This window comes from Agelaius tricolor, unplaced genomic scaffold (genome assembly GCF_023055355.1).
Source record: "Agelaius tricolor isolate 1412-34295 unplaced genomic scaffold, bAgeTri1.0.p SCAF_1, whole genome shotgun sequence".
In the NCBI taxonomy this organism is placed as follows: Eukaryota; Metazoa; Chordata; class Aves; order Passeriformes; family Icteridae; genus Agelaius; species Agelaius tricolor.
Window position 1 is genome coordinate 77,899,645 of NW_027269261.1, and position 15,618 is coordinate 77,915,262.

The 15,618-nt window shown below is 39.9% G+C and overlaps 1 protein-coding gene across 1 annotated transcript in view; it reads left to right on the top strand.

Annotated features, from left to right (window-relative positions):
* Positions 1 to 14,453, top strand: part of NBAS (NBAS subunit of NRZ tethering complex) — a 160,172-nt gene extending 145,719 nt beyond the window's left edge. The window contains exons 51-52 of the mRNA XM_071440593.1: positions 5,162 to 5,290; positions 13,696 to 14,453. Of these exons, the coding sequence (XP_071296694.1) occupies positions 5,162 to 5,290; positions 13,696 to 13,971 (405 nt within the window). The 3' untranslated portion in view covers positions 13,972 to 14,453. The remainder of the gene's footprint in view (positions 1 to 5,161; positions 5,291 to 13,695) is intronic.
* The last annotated feature ends 1,165 nt before the right edge of the window (positions 14,454 to 15,618 follow it).

Here is a 15,618-nt window from a genome sequence, read left to right on the forward strand (position 1 = left end):
TTAATGAAGACAGACTGGAGAAGTTCTTAATAAACTTCACACAATTTCAGAGTAGTCGTGCATATTTTTAGTAGGCTGATTAATCTCGTATAATTATCTTTATGCAGTCACTGTCTGTAATAGAAAACAGCTGATGTTAGGAAGAAAAGCAGAATAAAAACAACACATTCTGTTTAAAATACAGACAGGTGGGTGTGTGGGTTTTTGTTTGTTGTTTGGTTTTTTTTTCCCTAATCCAACACACTCATCTGAATCAAGTTCAGAAATCTTTGTAAAACGTGATTCCAGAAGGTGGCAGTAAACTGAAATGATAAGTACATTTACTAATTTATTAATCCCACCAAAACTCTTTGGTGGAAGGCAGGTTCCTGGGACTGGTATAATTATTATATGTAACTTTTCTTTGTAGGTGCTGAAATGATGCATTATAGCTTGTAAACCTTAGTGTGCATAGGAGTAGCTGAACTTTGTCAAAGTAGAATGTTCTGCCTCACCTCAGTGACCAAGGGAGAAAAATCCCTGTGAGTGTCACTGTCATACAGCAGTCAGTTCACCAAGAGTTCTGCTCAAGAAGGGTCATGGTTTGCATTTCTCTTAGTTGAGTAAACTTCTCCATGATCTCCATGGCAAGTCACTGTTTAATCAGAGTTTTGGTATTGATATACAGCTTTGGTTGGAGATGCCTTTCTTGTTTTTTTGGTTTTTTTTTGTTTGTTTGTTTGTTTTTGGTTTTTTTTGTTTTGTTTTTTTTTAATATTACAGGATGTTGAAAGAGCTCACCATGTAGGTATGACTATACAGGTACAGATCAGAAGTTATTCCAATCATCAAGATTTAAACAGCCTTACTGATGTAAAATATCTTTTTATGGCTAGAATGCTGTGCAGTGACAAGGAGTTGCAATAAAATGTGTAGTTGTACAGTTACCTACAAACATAGGCTGTATTCCTGTAAGTCACTGCTTGGGAAGAGGAGGAATGGCATGTATGAATTTAAGTAATTTATTTGTCTGTATGGCTACAGTACTTAGGTGCTCAAATGACAGATTTACAGTTATGTGGCTGAATAAGGTGAAAATGTGATCACTGACAACCTGTTTAGATGATTTGACATTTCAGTATATAGACTGATTAAGATGACAAATCTGGAATGATGGAATTCTAAAAACTGAAACCAGTTAATTATCATGAAAAACATATGCCATTCAATTCTCCCCCATTACAACCTTGCCAAGTTCAAAGATTGTAATGGAAAACTCATATAACTTCAATTCTTGTGGTCTAGAAGTTAGAAAAACCATCTTTGGATATAGTCATGAAGGATTTAACTCTTTTTTTTCATTCCACTTATTTCATTCCATTCCTACTGGTCTATCTAGCTTTTTAAGCCAAGTACTTCTTAAATGTCTTTCGGATAGTAACATAGCTTTAATTGTTCTATGTTTGCTTTGTGGGGTGGTATTTTGTGGGGTTGTTTGTTTGTTTAGGGTTTTAATTTGCATTATTCAATGGATAGATACCTCCATTCCTTTTAGTGGAAGAAAGCATTGTTTTATTTGCCTGGAAGACACATGCTTGGACTGTCAACATCTGCACTGCCTGATTAATCTCTTTAGAAAGGGATAAATCCTTCTCCACTACGTAATTGTTAAAAATGTGACTCCTCTGAATATCTCATGTTCTTCTCTCAGCCTATGGCTCATGTGTCAGTTAACATGGGACAATGCATCTAGTCCCTTATCTGTAATCACCCTGGGGTCCTAGAGGCTGAGATACTTATCTCCTGGAATAATACAGCAGACAGTTGGTCTCCTTTTTTTCTAATTTTTGTAGCTAGTTTTTCCTGAGGTTTAGATATGATTTTAGATAGTGTGATTTTGTCCACAGTTATGTCTGCTAATTTTCTTCAGATAATGTTGAATTTAAATGGTGCTTTTGAGTCTGTTTTTAGCCTCTCCAGACATAATGCTGTTTGTACTCATTATCTGGCCCTTCAAGCCATCCATGAAAATACTGAATAATACTGGACCCAAAACAGACTCCAATGACATATGGGTTATTTGCCTTGCCTGCCACAGTGAGCCACTGATAGCTGCATAAATAGAGAGGACAAAAGTTGTCATACAAAAGTTTCAGCTAAATCCGGGTAATTCAGATTTTGAATTGGGCTTCCCTTGACCTTTTCACAGATAACATCAAACCCCCTCTAAGCAGTGCCTCTCATGGCAGGCAGCAGATATTTGAACGTTTTCAAGTGCTCACTGCAGAACAGAAACCCACTTATGTTGCTCCAAGAAGTGCTGTGGGTGATGCCTTCCTTCCTGGGCTTGGGTTTTCAATTCCTGTCCAGAGGAGCCCTGTAGTCATTAGTGACAGTGATACAAGTTGATACTTGGACAGTCTTCCATGGCTGGCAAGCTGTCCAGTCCCTTCCTGTGGAAAAAGAAATGCAGTTGTTAGAATGTGTCTTTCTTCTTCAGAAGAGATTATGGCTTCTTCTGTACTTGTGTATGGTAAAGACTGAGTATGTCTGCTAGACATGCTACCATCAGGCAGAAAGTTATTCTACTTGTCCAGCTGGTTTTGAGAGAGAAGTGTTACCAAGCATGATAAAATTCCTGTTTTGCTCAGATGTATTTTATGACTCTCAGAATTTATTTTTCTGAATATTGGTGTGAATACATATTTTCAAGAAAAGTGTAGAGTGAATCCATGACTTTTCATTCAGTAAGTTTGCTAGAATGGCAGGCATGCAGCTCAAAACAATCCAGTGGAATATGAAATTACCATGAGTTTAATAAGCATATGAATGCTCAGACAAAGCTTAATGTATTTATTTAGTCTTCTTATTCCTTGATCCACATCATATCATTCACAACAATCATGCCCATTCCATGAAATTGGGAGGAGCTGTTGACTTCCTCAAGGATAGAGAGGCCCTGCAGAGACCTGGACAAATCACAGGGATGGGCAATCACCAACAGTGTGGAGTTTAACAAGGCAAAGTGCTGGATTCTGCACCTGGGATGGGGCAAACCTGGGTTTACCAACTGGGCAATGAGAGGCTGGACAGCAGTGCCACAGAAAGGGGCCTGGGGGTCCTGGTTGATGGAAGTTCAAACTGAGCCGGCAGTGCCCTGGCAGCCAGGAGGGCCAATCCTGTCCTGGGGGCATCAGGCACAGCATGGCCAGCTGGGCAAGGGAGGGGATTGTCCTGCTCTGCTCTGCTCTGCACTGTGGGGCAGTTTTGGGTGCCACAATACAAGACATTAATGTATTAGAGAGAGTCCAAGGGAGGGCCATGAGGATGGTGAAGGGGCCCTGAGGGGAAGCCGTGTGAGGAGTGACTGAGGTCACTTGGTCTGTCCAGCCTGGAGGAGGCTGAGGGGAGGCCTCACTGCAGTTACAGCTTCCTTGGGAGGGGAAGAGGAGGGGCAGGCACTGATCTCTGCTCCCTGGTGACAGGGACAGGACCTGAGGGAATGGCCTGAAGTTTTGTCAGGGGATTTAGGTTGGATATTAGGAAAAAGTTCTTTCCCCAGAGGTGTTGGGCACTGGAACAGGCTCCCCAGGGAAGTGGTGACAGCACCAAGATTGACAGAGTTTATGAAGCATTTGGACAATGCTCTCAGGCATGTGCTGTGACTCTGGGGGATGGTCCTGTGCAGGGCCAGGAGCTGGACTTTGATAATGCTTGTGTGTCCCTTCCAACTCAGTATACTGTGTGATTCTAAGCATCAACAATCAGTAGCAGTACTGAATATGAGTTTAAAGGAGCAAGTCTGAATAAGAGAACAAGGCTTGCTAAGTGACTCAGAGCTACTGTGATGGAATATATCCTTCTAGGCTGTTTTTCTTGAAGGTGTAAATTTGGAAAAGACTGAGCAAGTACAGCCAGAGAGCTCCCTGTCCCAAGCAAAGCCATGTATCTGTGCAGTACATTATATTTGGAGTATTTAATGTCTCCTCATCTTCAAATAATAATTAGGCTTTTAGGCTCACGGCTGCTGAAACTATGCTACTAAATGTGTGAATCATCTTGGTCATTAAATTGTTACAGTTATCATTAAAGTTCAAAAGACATAAAAAATACATGACTTGCATTCTCTTAGCTTAATATTTAGCTGATGAGCTCCTTTGACAATTGCTCTCAAATTGTTAGAGTGAAACAGAGTGCTTCTCTTAAGAGATGGAAACCATTTTCAATGTAACTACCATACAATATCCAGAGTCCCTAGTGTAAAGCGCCTTGGAAAATGGGACATCTCTGATGGGCCTCGTTCAGAAGTGGTTGTGACAAGCAACCTAAATTCTCAGAAATGACAAAAAGGGAAAGGGAAGTTAGAATTTGATTTATAATATAATTTGTAGGTTGAAATATTTTTTGACATATAAATGGACAACTCACTACAATACTGAGGAAAATAAAACGGCTCACGTGTAGGACATGTTGTTTGGTTGTTTAACTAAGGGACAAGGTAAAGTTTTAGAAGTGCACAATAGATTTGTTGAGGGATGTTCTATTAAAAATACCTTATATATAAAGGTATAAAACACCTTATTTTAGAAGGTATTTTCTGGACAGTTTTATCTTGAAGTTGTGTGATGCTAAATTTATGTTGTATTATCAAATATAGGAAACTAGATGAATGGCAGAAACTTAATTTGCTAAACCTTAATTGTGTGTAAAATATTGTATAAAATTTTGAAGCTTTTTGCAACAGAAACATTATTCAACTGTGGTATGTGCTCTTATTTCCTCTTTAGTCCACTTTTCTGATTGCATAATTGAATTACAGAATTGTCACAGGTGTCTGTTAGTGTTTCTTCCTGTGTTTTGCAGTATTTCAGTAAGCACAAATATGTTAGTCCCACAGAGAGCTGTGGGACTGCTGTTATTTTTCAGTAAAACTCCTGGTTGTAATGGTGATTCAGTACCTGCCTTGTCTTAATTTAACAAATGTTGCACTTTAACCAGTATTCCACATTTTAAAAATTTGTTCTTTCTAGTTTCCAAGGATTTGTTTCCAACAGGGAGTTCGTTTGTTGTGGAAGTGTGGTTTTCATTTTGTATTTGACATAAAATTTTCATAAATTTTATTGTGAATGATGATGTTAGTATCTTCAGAGATCACGCTGAGAGAATTTACTTTTTATTTCAGTGTATAAAAGAATTATGTTTGCTGCTGCTTAACCAGTCCCTCCTGCTGCCATCCCTGAAACTGCTGGTAGAAAGCAAAGACCAAGACCTTCATGCTGTGGCACTGGAGCAGATAACAGCTGTTGCTAAGGTATGAACACTTGAATGAACCACCTTTCAGAGGCTGAGGTAATAAGTTAGCTCTTTTATCTTGGTGTAGTAAGCAGAGACTGCTGAGACACTTACCATTGTTAAGGTTTTGCACAGCTCTTGTGTCCACAGTGAGCAGTAACACAGGGCTGGTAAGAGCTTTTATACATATTTGAGTGATTAAACCTCATAGCACTTCCTTTAAATACTTGGTATGCTGTTTTTTGTCAGTGTGGTGGAACAGAAACTATTCTGATACATGAAGTAGATTGTTACCTCTGTGTTCATATTCCCTCACTTTGGGGTTTTTTAAGTGATAAAGTATGTCAGATGACTCAGCTTGTTTCTGACAAATGTGGCATGTGTTTATATACACTTGGAGAGCTGTTATGTCACTGGTTTTGATGTGATGGTATGTTCAGGGACTTTCCTGCCATTCTAAAAAGACCTGGTGCCAGAGTTTCTGGGGAAGAAATCTAAATACTGTCTTTGGGCAAGAACTGGAAGACATTAATGCAGATGTCACTTGCTATATAACATTACATAACTGTCTTTTCCCTGTACATTTGCTTTTCAGCAAATAAGATGGAATGCCCAAAAAGATGAAATTTAGTCTCCTAACCACAAATTTTCTGTGTTTTTTACAAAACAATTGCATAAATATTAACCACCAAAACAATAGTATATTGATTGTTTTCTTTTACCACCTGCAATTTTAGATTTTATTTCTACAGAACAAGGCTTTTTAGTAACTTTTAAACAAGATGATCTCATTGAAAGGCAAGCACAAATCGGATAATCTGATATATGCATGTACTTTCTCATCTGTGTTCTTGTTAGCCTTTTAAAATTGAGTTCTTTGAGTTCTTTCTGAAGCTTGTCAGCAGGAATAAGTGTCCAAATATGTTTTATTTAACTATTTTTAAAGCATAATGCTGTGCAGTAGCACTTACTGAATGGTTACTAATTGTATTGCTCTTGAAACTGGCCATTTCTTTCTAGTGTGCTCCAGCTTTCCTACACTCTAAGCTGATTACATTATATTGGAGTTTTAGGGCCAGGAACCTTATTAGCTTCTTGCTGGTATAAAGCATTTTGTATACCTGTGCATGCCCAAGATAATTTTGGGGTTTTTTGGCTTTCTTTTACAGGAGGCAGCTTGATAAGTTGTTTCTAGTTTTTCCTTCTAAATTCAGTATTAATTTGAGCATACAGTTCTGCAAGAGTGCTGAATAACCTAGAATTTTTGAAGCAGTTAGCTTTGGTCTAATGGTTTACTTTAAGTCAATGAAGATTTAACTGTTGACTTTATTGCACCAGGCATAGAGCTTAGCCAGTACCTGGAATGTGACAGAGTTAGAAAAGCAGCTAGTACAGAAGAGTGGTGTGCTAAATGTAAAAGCTGTTCCTATATTGTATAAAAAGTACCTCTTACTCCTTGTTTTATATGCATCTCTTATGATTACATTGTTTGCTGTTGTACTGAAAGAGCATATATTACTTAGCTATGCCAATGTTGTTTATTCAGTATCACTTTCTATGCATACTTTTTGCATTTTAAAAAACAGTATTCAGGCAGTTAATGCTTTTGTCAAAATCTAAATTAATTTTTCATAGGAAGACCATTTCTGCTTACAATAAACAGGAAACAGACAAATAACATCTGGCAGAGGGGAATCATGGCTATTGATTCCCCAGTCCAGTGCTAACACAGCTCCCAAACATGGCTGTGAGAAAAATACAGCACTTCCTTGCTGATAGGATGTATTAGTTAGCCATTTGTTGTATGCTGCTGACAGCTTTATGGATGTTTACAGTTAAGGATGATGCTGAAGTGCTGATACTAGAAATTGTGCAGCTTTTGCCTGTAATAAACCAACCAAGTTTTTGCGTAAGCTTTTTTGAAATTGCAGACCCCTCTTTTTATTGTGTGTCTTTAAATGAGCTGCCACTTGTCTTTTCTGAGTAATAGAAATAACTGTTCTTCCCCTATGTTGTGTACTGTGTGAGTAATTTAAAAAAACAGTTTACCTAAATAATCTTATTACTGCTAATAGAGCCCTTAAAAGTCAGATTGTTTTTGAGAGGGATTTCAGTGTTGTCTGTGCACTGTGCATTTTCAGAGATGAAAACTGATTTTTATACATCTGAGAGAGCAAGTAAATACTCTATTGTCTGTTGGTACCTATAATGTTAAAACAGCTAACAAGTGGGGGTTAATATAAGCAGTGCAAATACTTATTCAATCAATACTTTAATAGAAAGTGGAACAAGGAGAATGCTGTAGTCTGAAAAAATAGTTCAGCTTTATTTGCATGTTATAATTTCAGTGATGAAGTACTGAATCTACCTTCATAACATGTTTTACTGAAAAATGTAATGTGAACAATCACACATTTTGTGTGGAATAAGGGAATTTCTAGTGTTCTCCAGTGTATGCCATTTATGGCTATTCACTTAATGGGGCTTAATCTTTAAAAAAAATAGTTAAATTATAAGCTAATGGTGATTATGATAAAATATCTTTCTCCAGTTTATTTTTCCAGGATTTTTTATGTCACTTGTTTCTTTTCCCCTTATTTATTTGTTCTATAGATCTGTACTCCAGGAAAAAATAAAAAGAAAAGCATTTTCATCTCGAATAGTATTGGAGAAGGGAATACTCTGGGAAACAGTGGTTTCAGTTCTTTACTGCTGTGAGGTCATCAGCAGCCCTTCCCTTTCATAACTTATGGGTTTTCTGATGCAGAAATTATGGGTGAAATTTTGCTTGTTGGTAATGCCAGAGCCTCTGGATGCCTGTGCAAACAGTACTGATGGGGAATTGGATCATCTAGTTCCAAACCCTGTGTGGCAGGGACACCTTCCACTAGACCAGGCTGCTCAAAGCTGTCCTGGCCTTGAACACTTCCAGGGCTGCGGCATCTACAATTTTTCTGGGCAACCTGTTCCACCCTCACAGTGAAGAATTTCTTCCTAGTATCCAATCTAAACCATTTGAAGTAAGGGGATTGGTTTAGATTGGGTATTTCCTCTTGTCCTAACACTCCATGCTCTTGGAAAACATCCCTCTCCAGCTCTGTTGTGCTGAAAGGCTGTTGTGTGGTCTCCCCAGAGCCTTTTCTTCTCCAGGCTGAAAACCCCTGTCAGCTAATCTTCATAGGAGAGGTGCTCCTAAGACTGTCTTCATCACCTTCTCTGACCCATTCCAACAAGTCCATGTCTTGTGCTGGAGGCTCCACACCTGGATGCAGTACTTCCAAGTGCTCTCGTAAGGGCAGAGGTACCACTTGAATGCCTACACCTCAGTGCTTGGAAGTAGATATCAACCTAAATAGGAAGGCCAAGGGAAAAAAGTCAGTTCTCCTTAATGTAATTATCCCCATTAGATCTTTTACTCGTAACCATGGACATTGTGTGTGGGCATCATGCTAAATCTACACTGACAAATTCTCCTGAAGGAGAGATGGATATGAAAAATGAAAGCTGCTCCCATTTAAACCTTCCAGATTTTACTGTAATGAAAAAATTATCACCCTTAGCATGGAGTTCTAGATAGGCATAATGACACTCTGATTCTGTCATTATTGTGGGTCATAGTTTATTCACACAATATGGAAAGTGGCTGGGTGTTAATTTGTGCAGAAGATAACCTGCACCTCTGAGACCTCTTTAAACTGCAGTCAGCTTCATTCCATATCACTGGAATAATTGCTAATCCCAGTGATTCTGGGATTAGCAATAGTCTTAGTTTTATGGACTAGTTAGGGTCTTGGGATAGCAAGGGCTCTGCATCTGCAGGCAGATCAGAAGTGATTCATTGGTAAGATCTTGACTGAGCTGACTGCCCAGAAAAAAACAGCTTTTTAAAACTGGGATAGTAAGGTGGTTGTTTTTTACTTGCTGGGTTTTACTGTCTTACAGACTCAAAAGAATGATTTTGAAAATGAAAATGTGGTGTATTTAGGAGTCTGTATCTACTGTAGGCTAGTATTCGGTATGTATGGCAAGCAAAAATAATTCTGGAGGTTGATTTCCATTAATATTTTTTTAAATGTAACATTTTGAGGATCAAAATGCCATCTGGAACAGCATCCTGGCTTGAACAGATGGAAGAATTACAAGTCTAGTGAGGAGTAACAATGGGGCAGATGTACAGTATTTCTTTCTCTGAAATACTACTTTCCAAACTTCTGGTTATTTTCAGCTGTATGTATCTGCTAAGTAATTGACAGTGGTTTTCTTTTCTTGGTTTTGTGCAATTTCTTCTTAGACTTGGATGAGCTTTTACATCTTGAAGTATCATTTGACAGAGAATTCAAGAGCAAAAAATCCTATTTTTTATTTTCTCGTAATCTGATCCCACTAGGTTAATTTGATGCTTTATATTTTTTACTTTTTTAATAAGATAATGTTTTTAATTAATCCCTTTATAATTTTGATGATGTTGCTATCTGCCCTATGCCCTTGAAGCTGTCTCTTTTTTAGATTGGAGAGTCATAGTTTTGCTGAGCAATTTCTTGCATAAAAAAACTTACTGTACTCTCTGTGGTGTAGTTCTTTAAAAATACATGCTTTCTCTGTTTGCCTTTTGGTAGAGTTTTTTTCACTTTAATGCTTGTTGTTCTGATTTAAAATTAATTTTAAATAAATGTAGTCTTAAGCTACATTTACAATGATTTAATTAAAAAAAAATCTTACGGTTCTATTTAAACAGAGCTGTTCAATGTATAAGGTGTCTCAAGGTTTGTAAACATGTATCAATTCATTGACAATCTCTGTAAGTTGTTGTTTTTATTTAAACTAATGACTAGAAATGTCTTTATATATGCAATTGATAACCCCAAAATTGGCATGATCTGGAGCTGTAAAACTGGTAAATTAAATTAGTCAATTGAGCTTTCTTTGCTGCCTATTTTTAAATGCAATTCTCATTAAACCTTGGTGTCTCTGTGTTCTTCCCACACCTGCCAGACCCCACATGACTTCCCAAAGAATGGTGGAACAGACAGTGGCCTTAACTGCACAAAATGCATTCACAGGGTCTGGTTGCCATCATGTGTCTCCATCCAGTTGCCTGGAGACAACTAAATTACAAAAGTTTCCTCTTCCTTACCAAGGCTTCAGACAGTTTGCAAGTCAGAAAATGGGAAACGTTAATCAGTTTAAACCTACTGATCTGTTTGAGCCTAAGGATGAGCTGTGGGGCACAACCCAAGAGCCTTTTTGTGAGCTGTGTTGTTTTATGTGAAACCACACTGATCTCATTTCTTTGTGAGTGCAGACAGGTTTCTCTGCTTGTGGGTTGCATGGGTATCTTCATCCCTGTAGTGTAGCTCAGATGGTCTGTGCTAGGAACAGTCTTCTTTCAGATTTCTCTCTCTCAATTTTGTACATTTCTGGTACATAAAATCACACTAATCTATAGCAGTTTTTCTTAACTGAATAGTAGCCTAAAAAAATTTAAATTAAACCTTGCATCTGCTCTCAATCTCACTACTGTAATTCCTATTTGCATTTTATGTTCATAAAATCAAACAGTGAAGCCCTGTGTAAAGTCCCATTCTACATACAAGTTAAGAATAGACCACGCAGAGCTTCAAGGTGCGAGAGAATATCCCTTCAGCCCCATTTCAGAAGAGATGGCAGCTGTTTGGATAATGGCTTCGTGTGCTTCATGGTGTGCTGCAGGATGCCAACACTAGAAATTTTGGCATCAGAATTGTTTAGGTTAGAAAATACCTGTGAAGTCTCTCCAAGTCCAGCTGTTAACTCAGCACTGCAAAGTCCTCTCTAAACCAAGTCTCAACCACTTACCTGGGCAGCCTGTTCCAATGCTTGACAACTCTTTCCATAAAGAAATGTTTTGCTAATATCCAGTGTAAACCTCCCCTGGCACAACCTGAGGATGCTTCCTCCTGTCCTGTCACATGTTAATTAGGAGAACAGGCTGACTCCCATCTGACTGTAACTTCCTTTCAGGCAGTTGTAGAGAACAATAATTCCCCTGAATTCAGGGGAAATTCAGATTTCCCCTGAGCCTCCTTTTCTCCAAGATAAGCACTCCCAGATCCCTCAGCAGCTCCTCATATGTCTCCAGATCCTTCCCCAGCCCATTGCCCTTCTCTGGACATGCTCCAGCACCTTGCAAGTCTTTCTTGCAAGTGCGAGGCACAGAACTGGACAGGGGATTTGAGGTGTGGCCTCACCAGTGCCGAGTGCAGGGGACCATCCCTGCCCTGGTCCTGCTGGCCACTCTATTGCTGATCCAGGCCAGGATGCCACTGGCCTTCATGGCCACCTGGGCACACTCTGGCTCATGTTCAGCTGTTTGTTGACCCATTTTATTTAATGATCAGCCTGTCTTCAACAGGAAAACATTTCTGTCGTTAACTTTTGGCAGTTACTAAATAATTGAAGACTAAGATTGGGTAGCCTAAAGGCTGGACATCCCTGCAGTTCTTAGAACTGTTTTGTAAACTGGACTTTCTGTGCTAATTAGATTAAAAATGGCTTGATTACAACTGTAAAGTGTCACTGCCAATCTTCCTTTGTGCAGTAGTCATGTCCTGTGTAGCAGTTGAATTGCTCTTCAAGGGTGCTAAATAACTTATCATAGGGTGTTTATTACTTGCTGGTACCCTGGTACCAATCATGGATGTTGGCACATAATTTTTATAGAAAATTAAGCAGAAAGTAATCAGACAATTTTCTTTTTCCTTTTAAACTGGGAGGTGGTTTTGTAAATGTATCATAACTTGATTCATTTATTTGTAACTTGAGAAGGTGCATTAATTGAAACCTGTTGTCTAGACCTCCTCTGGTCCTGTTTTTATCACAAAATCACAGAATGGTTTGGGTTAGAAAGGAGCTTAGAGATCATCTTGTTCCAATCCCGCTTCCATGAACAGGGACACCTTCCACTAGACCAGGTAGCTCAAAGCTCCATCCAGCCTGACCTTGAAACACTCCCAGCAATGGGACACCTGTAGCTTCTCTGGACAATCTATGCTAGTGCCTTGCCACCCTCACAATAAAGAATTTATTGCTAATACCTAATCCAAACATGTCCTTTTACAGTTTCATCATTCCTCCTTATCCAGTCACCCCCTGCCCTTGTAAAAAGTCCCTCTCCAGCTCTCTGGTAGCCCCTTTTAGGTACTGGAAGATGCTGTGAGGTGTCTCCAGGGCCTTAATGTCTCCAGTCCTAGCATCTCGCTCTGTCCTCATAGGAGAGGTGCTCCAGCCCTCTGAGCATCCTGGTGGCCTCCTCTGCACTCTTTTCAAAATGTCCATGTCTTTATGCTTTATGTAGGGGATCTCAGAGTTGAGTGCAGCACTCCAGGTTGGGAGAGCAAAGGGACAGAATCCCTTCCCATGCCCTGCTGCCCACACTGCTTGGGATGCAGCTTAGGATATGATTGATTGGCTTTCTGGGATGTGAGAGCACATGGATGGGTCATGTTGGAATTCTTGTCCACCAACATCCCCAGATGCTTCTCCTCAGGCTGCACTCAATCCATTCTCTGCTCAGCCTGTATTTGTGCTTGGGATTGCACCAACCCAGATGCAGGTCCATGCACTAGGACTTGTTGAATTTCATGAAGACCGCTCAGGGCCACATATCAAGTTTGTCAAGGTCCCTCTGGGTGGGGTCCCTTTTTTGGTTATATGTAGTTGTTCAATTGTGCTTCATTAAGTGGTAAATTAACACAGTGCTGTATTTCAAAGAAACCAGGAAAGACATATCAAAATTAACTGAAATAGAATTTAAAGTATTCTATAGTGTTATTTGTAAAGCTACAGACAAGATTCTCAAGAGAGTATTATGCTCTCATATATCAAGTAACCACATTTTTTGTGGCATCCAGGATGTCTCTCAGAGGTAGCAGCTCTGTTTCACATCTTTCAATATGTTATATTCTTTTGAAAATCTCATCCTTGCTGTGGGTGCTCATTGAGTCTGTGAATGTTGCCTGTCATATTAACATGTGAAAAGTAATGTAATATATTAATATAAAGTGACCAAAATTTAATATACTCTTCTCTGACCTTCCTCAGATTGTCATTCTTGATATGGAGCTAAATGGTATGATCTATGCTGCACTGGGACTGAAAACCTGTGAAAAGTCTATAAAGCTGGTGGTGTAATCCCAGTCTGTTAAGCATTCTTATTCCTTAACTTTGTGCAGGTCAGATATTTATATTAATGTGGTAGAGTGTTAAAGACATACCTTTACATATTCTGACATATGCAAAGCCTGTGTCCCTGTAAGTAATCTGTGGGGAATACTCCTCTCACTTTGAAGGTCACACTGTGCAGTCAGAACCATCGTGACATGTTCTACCTGATGGCTCTATCTGGTAATTAATTGTTAATTACTTTGAATTTCTCTTTCTTTGCAGGTTGATGATTCCACTTGTGATGCTGAAATACTCTCCTTGCTCCTCAACGCCAAGCTGGTGGTGAAGTGCATGTCCACTGCCTTCTGCCCACGCCTCATTGAGCACCTCCTGGCTAACCAGGGGCAGGGGGGCTGGGATGTGGAGGAAATTGCACAGCAGCTTAAGGAAGCAGGGTTCAGGGCAGAGGCCGGGTCTCTCCTCATGGCTCTTCGAGGGACCCATCCTGCACTCAGGACTTTCACTACTGCCCTCCAGGCTGTTCAGCACTGGATCTGAAAATGTTGGACTTATGCATTTGTCTGCATTTTTGCTGCAAATCAAGAGGGAGAAATTGTTGCTCTAGTAAAGTAACAAAGTGAGTTATTACCCACATTTTGTAGAAAACACGCAGCACACAGTAAATTCCCATATACTTCTAATTGTTTAAAAAACTATTGGTGCAGACTGTATCATTCTGTTGTATGATTAGCAGAGCAATGAATCTGATCATCCTTTCAGATCAAAGTTAAATGGTTACACTCAGTTACATATAAATGAAACATTAGTAAGGTGGCAGGCTATATACAATTTGTCTTAATTTCTGTAAGTAATTTACTCTTGTCATAATGTAAAACTAATGTAAAAATATAAAGATATATATAGAGCAAAAAAAAAATCACAAGAGTGATTTTTGAGAATTTCAAAACCTTAAAATTCAGTATTGTGCAATGTTGTTATCACAGCTTTTGTTTGCAATAAATAAAATATTTTGCATTTAATGTGCTATCTCCTTCAGCCTTTTAGGCAGAAAAATATTTTCTTTCTTCAGCCCCTTTTTTGAAATTCCTGTCTCTCCTTAGTGATGTTTATTCATGAGGACAAGCTAAAGTCTAAGAGATATTTTTCTCCACCATTTGGGAAGCCCCATCTTAAATCCTGAACATGTGCTGATACCATTGTAAATGTACTTTCAAAGTATTTAGTTACATTTTTCCTGAGTTATGAAAAATTGCATATATGTATATATTTGCAGAATTACAGAATATGCTGAGTTGGAAGGGACCCACAAGCATCCTGGAGTCCAACTCCTGGCTCTGCACAGGACCATGTGCCTGAGAGCAGTGTCAAAATGCTCCTTGAGCCTCCATCAGGTTGGTGCTGTGGCCGCTTCCCTGGGGAGCTGTTCCAGTGCCCAGCCACCTCTGGGTGATAGATCTTTTCCTAATATTTGACCTAAACCTCCCCTGACACAGCTTCAGGCCATTTCCTCAGGTCCTGTCCCTGTCACCATCACCACAGAACAGAGATCAGTGCCTGCCCCTCCTCTTCCCCTCCCAAGGAAGCTGTAACTGCAGTGAGCTCTGCCCTCAGCCTCCTCCAGGCTGGACAGACCAAGTGACCTCAGTCACTCCTCACACGGCTTCCCCTCATGGCCCTTCACCATCTTTGTGGCCTCCTTTGGACACTCTGCAGTAGTTTAAAGCCTTTCTTACATTGTGGCACCCAGAGCTGCCCCCAGCACAGGAGGTGAGGCTGCCCCAGTGCAGAGCAGAGCAGGACAATCCCCTCCCTTGCCCAGCTGGCCATGCTGTCCCTGATGCCCCAGGACAGGGATGGCCCTCCTGGCTGCCAGGGCCCTGCTGGCTCAGTTTGAACTTGCCATCAACCAGGACCCCCAGGCCCCTTTCTGTGGCACTGCTGTCCAGCCTCTCATTCCCCAGTCTGTCTGTCCATCCAGGGTTGCACCATCTGTCTGCACCATCTCAGGTGCAGAATCCATCCATTTTTCTGCTGAACTTCAGATGGTTGCTGATTGCTCATCCCTCTTGATTTGTCAAAGTCTCTGCCTTAAGGAGTCAGCAGCTCTTCTCAGCTTTGTCTCATCTGAGAACTTGCTCAGTATCCCTTCCAGTCCTTCATCCAGGTCATTTATGAAGATGTTGA